At 40.2% G+C, this 5,000-nt stretch overlaps 1 protein-coding gene across 1 annotated transcript in view; it reads left to right on the top strand.

Moving 5' to 3' along the window:
* plcb2 (phospholipase C, beta 2) overlaps nucleotides 1-5,000 on the top strand; it is a gene marked incomplete at both ends in the record, with an annotated part of 24,920 nt that overhangs the window by 3,329 nt on the left and 16,591 nt on the right. The window contains 9 exons of the mRNA XM_080550078.1: nucleotides 261-401; nucleotides 1,219-1,298; nucleotides 1,565-1,618; nucleotides 2,327-2,402; nucleotides 2,554-2,654; nucleotides 3,040-3,154; nucleotides 3,628-3,679; nucleotides 4,246-4,392; nucleotides 4,803-4,960. Coding sequence (XP_080406204.1) covers nucleotides 261-401; nucleotides 1,219-1,298; nucleotides 1,565-1,618; nucleotides 2,327-2,402; nucleotides 2,554-2,654; nucleotides 3,040-3,154; nucleotides 3,628-3,679; nucleotides 4,246-4,392; nucleotides 4,803-4,960 — 924 coding nt within the window. The remainder of the gene's footprint in view (nucleotides 1-260; nucleotides 402-1,218; nucleotides 1,299-1,564; nucleotides 1,619-2,326; nucleotides 2,403-2,553; nucleotides 2,655-3,039; nucleotides 3,155-3,627; nucleotides 3,680-4,245; nucleotides 4,393-4,802; nucleotides 4,961-5,000) is intronic.

Here is a 5,000-nt window from a genome sequence, read left to right on the forward strand (position 1 = left end):
GCAACAAAGAGGAGACTCAGGGCAGGGAATTGGCAGGGGAGAATATCTCATATTATGAGAGAGAACAAGTGTGTCAGGATGTACTGGATGGAAAAAAGCGAGTATACTGAAACGCATGAAAAGCCTTATTTAGTCCCACGTTGTTATAATGAATAATGTGCTAACTTTGAGAATCAAGAGGAGTTCCATGTTGTTATTAGCAGCTGACATTTATAACTGATAACGATGATGCAAATGTCTGGTAATTGTTTTTTCAACAGCACCCTAAAGTACGGAATGTGTTCAACCTGGATTTCCCAGACAGCCGCCATTTAGCCAAAACCTTGACGGTTGTTTCTGGCCCTGACATGGTGAATCTGACTTACCACAACTTCTTTGCATACAAGGAGAAAATCACACAGGTATTCTAATCTATTTACTATAGCAACAAATTATATAACTAAGAGTTTATACATTCTGTTGAAACATTGACTTTTAAAAATTCAATATGATATGAACCTATCAATATATATTAATGAAATGTAAGATACACTGTCTATTCTTTATCCCTGTTTATGTAGTGGCAGTAGCCTACGTTATGTTTACAATTTGTAAACAAATTGGCCACCCTCAAATATATTAGCTTTCACTTTAGAAACAAAATGGCTTCCATTCTCGTCATCCTTATGAGTTTATGACTCCATTATCTGGTTTTAATAAACTGTAATGAAATATGGACTGTGTTGTGTTCATTGTCATGATGTGGTGTGACTCTCTCTTCCTGAAGCACTGATAATGTCCACGCCCTCTAGTGGTTGAAAATATTGTACAGCATTATCATGGGATGGGAAGAACAGCAGTGATTCCAGGCATATTCTTTCTAGAGATAAAATAGAAAACCCAAGGCATAGTTTTTTTTATGAAAGATATGTTAATATACACTCACTGAACACTTTATTAGGAACACTATACTAATACTGGGTTGGGCCTCCCTTCGCTCTCAAAACAGAGCTGCACATGGTCAGCAACAATGCTCAAATAGGCTGTGGCATTCAAGCGATGACTCATTGGTATTAACAGGCCCAAAGTGTGCCAAGAAAGCATTCCCCACACCATTACACCACTTGAATGAATGAGAAGGTCTACGGGTGTTCCTAATAAAGGATTCGGTGAGTGTATGTCATACCTCTGTAAGCTGTACAACACATTTAAATTGAGAATGATGTTGTTGTTGTACAGAACTGGGCTGCTGATATTCTAGCCATTGCCTACAACCCATCAAGGAGCAACGCATGCAGACAAATCTTCCTGGATAAGATGTGAGTGGAAAAAGGTCCTGTCCTTCTGTCTGTGTATCTGTGGATATTATTTGGAAATATTATTTCAGTGGAGTTGGAGACATCATCAACACCTTCTATCTACACCAGCCATACATACTGTAATCTCTAGCATGTTTTTTTATAATATATTATTATAATATTTATAATCTAATCTAATCGAAACATTCACTATTGTGTAGACACACAATATAGTCACAATTTCTCAACAAACCCATGCGCCTACTGATTCAGATTCTCAATCCTAGATATGTCCGGATATCCCTTCACACCAATAAGGATGGCAAGATCCCTGTCAAAAAGTGAGTCACATGCACTGTCATGCAGAATGTGTTGGAAGGTGTTTGAATACCACTTTGGAAAACACATTATGAAAACATTAAAAACCTGAACGTTATATTTATTAGTGTATTAGTTATTTTTTCATATTCTTGACATGTTAAATGCGTTCAGTCCATGAGAAAACACTATACAAATGTATTCATTAATGTATCATTGTATTAATATGATAATAATAATAATCATCATCATCATCATAATAACAATAATCATAATTGTTGTCGATAGTTTCTGGGTTCTTCTTCTTAGTTGATATTGGTTAGGTAATATAGAAGTACAAGGAGATTGATCATATAGCTTGAAGCCTTTTATTAATACTGAGTTTCAGCATAGTAGTATGAAGATGATGTTCAGAATACAAGACTTATGTCGTCATCCTCCTTCCCTGGGGAGGTCACTCTGACCTTGGCACACACAGTGATGATCATAGCTTAACAATTATTTTGCCGCATCAAAATGATAATCACTCCACCATAATTTCCCAGAATCAGATAAGGATTTTGAACGTTCAGAACATTCTGACCAATGCAATGCAATCTACTCTTGTTCACCATGAGATGTTGTTCAATACGCTCGACAAGAAAGCATATTTTTCCACAACATAATAATAATAATAATGATGATGATGATGATGATGATGCACATTTTGTATCCTTTCTTTTTTTACTCAGTTTCTACAAGATGTTTCCAGCTGATAAAAAGAGGGTGGAGGGTGCCCTGGTCTCAGCTAACCTCCCCAAAGGAAAGGTTATACCATGCATACAATATACAGCACTTTATAAAGTATACAATACAGTATACAGTACTTTATAACATACAATACAGTGTACAGTACTAAACAATATGTTCCCAACCCTCAGTACCGTATTGTGAGGGGCTGTTGTGTGTGTGCTCTCAGTGTGACTCTATCAAGGCTGACGTCTTCACCGAAGCGGTGTTCAGGACCTTCCTGATGAACCTCTGCCCCCGCCCGGAAATCTACGAGATCTTCACCTCCTAGTGGGTCATTCTCTGATGCTCATCTACAGCATAGAGAAATATCTTTATATACAGATAATGTGTACTGTACTGTAGACTACATCTATCAAACAGATACTGTACTCGTGAAACTAGTGGCAAATTACATTTTGCTCTTTCTGATTTTGTATTCAAAGTAAATCAGTTTATTATACAGTCTGGAAATGGAACCCGTGGTGTAATAATACAGTGTTTACCAATCCTAAGTAATTTTCATTATGTCCGTTAGTGAGTCTAGCTTGTGCATTAGTTCCCTGTGCTGGCACAGATGGGCACCTGGGCCCTGTCCAGGCATAGTCTGGGCACTGGGTACTGGCTCCTGTGAGGTGCTCATGTGGTGATTGTCAAGGCTGATTGTCCCCCGCAGCACAGCCAAGGCCAAACCTTACATGACCAAAGACAGCCTGGCCAAGTTCATCAACGAGAAGCAGAGAGACTCCCGCCTCAACGAGGAGCTCTTCCCCCGCATACGTCCTGACCAGGTTACTGAACACTACACAATATATTAGTTTAGTTTAGTTTATTAGTTTAGAGTTCCGTGGACAGTCCCCGTTAATTAACTGTGCAGTAAATGGAGCAGCTTTAGCCTACATGGCTAATTTCCAGCTGTAGTCCCTGACTAAGACTTGTTAATATGTAGATTATGTACCCTAAAATACATTATACATCTTAAGACTAGATGTTATGGTTACATGCATGCAATTCAGGCTGTATGAGAACCACAATTACCAATACACATAGATGGGTTGGGGGTGGGGGGACAATGAAACTAGAGCCTTACTCTAGAAAAAAAACTAAAAACTCTCCAACAATATTTTTTAATCACGTGAAAAAGCCCATGTTACCACCAAAGAACATTCTGAGCTGTGGAGCTTACTGTAGACTAATGTATTTGTTGTAAGTCGCTTTGGATAAAGGCGTCTGCTAAATGGCAAACATTTAAATGTACCTACAGGTGAAGGCCCTCCTTGAGAAGTACGAGCCCTGCACCAACAACGCCAACAGAGGTGAGGCTAACACTGATGATCTGTTTTCTACTGTAGATCATATTGTTTGTATTTTAATGTATATATTGTTTGGTATTGTTTTTGTGGACCGTTATACACTGGGCTAAATACCTGTACTGTGGACCGTTATACACTGGGCTCAATGCCTGTACTGTGGACCGTTATACACTGGGCTAAATACCTGTACTGTGGACCGTTATACACTGGGCTAAATACCTGTACTGTGGACCGTTATACACTGGGCTCAATACCTGTACTGTGGACCGTTATACACTCATTTGTGACTGTGCAGTATGGATTCTCAGTATGTATGTTTTAGACACCAGCTGTTGTGCTGATTAATTACTTTCTAATATGTGGGGGATGGTAACTGAACATTAGACAGATAGATAGACAGATAGATACATTAGATAGATAGATAGATAGATAGATAGATAGATAGATAGATAGATAGATAGATAGATAGATAGATAGACAGATAGATACATAGATAGATAGACAGATAGGTACCTTATGTATAAGCAGTATGCTATAGAACATACAGGTGTTTGTGTTTTCCTCTGCAGGTCAGATCTCTCCCGAGGGTCTGTTGTTCTACCTGATGGGCCCGGAGACGTCCGTGGTCATACTGGACAGGCTGGCCAGGTGTCAGGACATGAGCCAACCCATCCCCCACTACCTCATCAAGTCCTCCCACAACACCTACCTGACAGGTCAGGTCAACACATCAGACACTGTCGTCATGTCAAATGTTCCCCATGGCTTCACGCCCAACTGTTCACAGCAGTAATTAAGGCTGATGGGAGGATGTGTTAAATCATATATAATCATGTAGATAATATTCAGAGGTCTATTTCATTAGATTCTATTATTCTATTATGATTCTATCTATCTATCTATCTATCTATCTATCTATCTATCTGTCTATCTGTCTGTCTGTCTGTCTGTCTGTCTGTCTTTCTGTCTGTCTGTCTGTCTGTCTGTCTGTCTGTCTCTGTCTGTCTGTCTCTCTCTGTCTGTCTCTCTCTGTCTGTCCGTCCGTCCGTCCGTCCGTCCGTCCGTCCGTCTGTCTGTCTGTCTGTCTATCTATCCATCTATATACATTTCCCTGTGGTCTCCACAGCGGGTCAGTTTTCGGGGGTGTCCTCCCCAGAGATGTACCGTCAGTGTCTGCTGTCGGGGTGCCGGTGTCTGGAGCTGGACTGCTGGAAGGGCAAACCGGTGGACGAGGAGCCCATCATCACCCACGGCTTCACCATGACGACTGAGATCCTGTTCAAGGTGTTTGCCCTGTCCTATGCCTCATCCCCTAGTATGGGAC

This window comes from Nansenia antarctica, assembly GCF_963989245.1.
Source record: "Nansenia antarctica genome assembly, chromosome: 1".
In the NCBI taxonomy this organism is placed as follows: Eukaryota; Metazoa; Chordata; class Actinopteri; order Argentiniformes; family Microstomatidae; genus Nansenia; species Nansenia antarctica.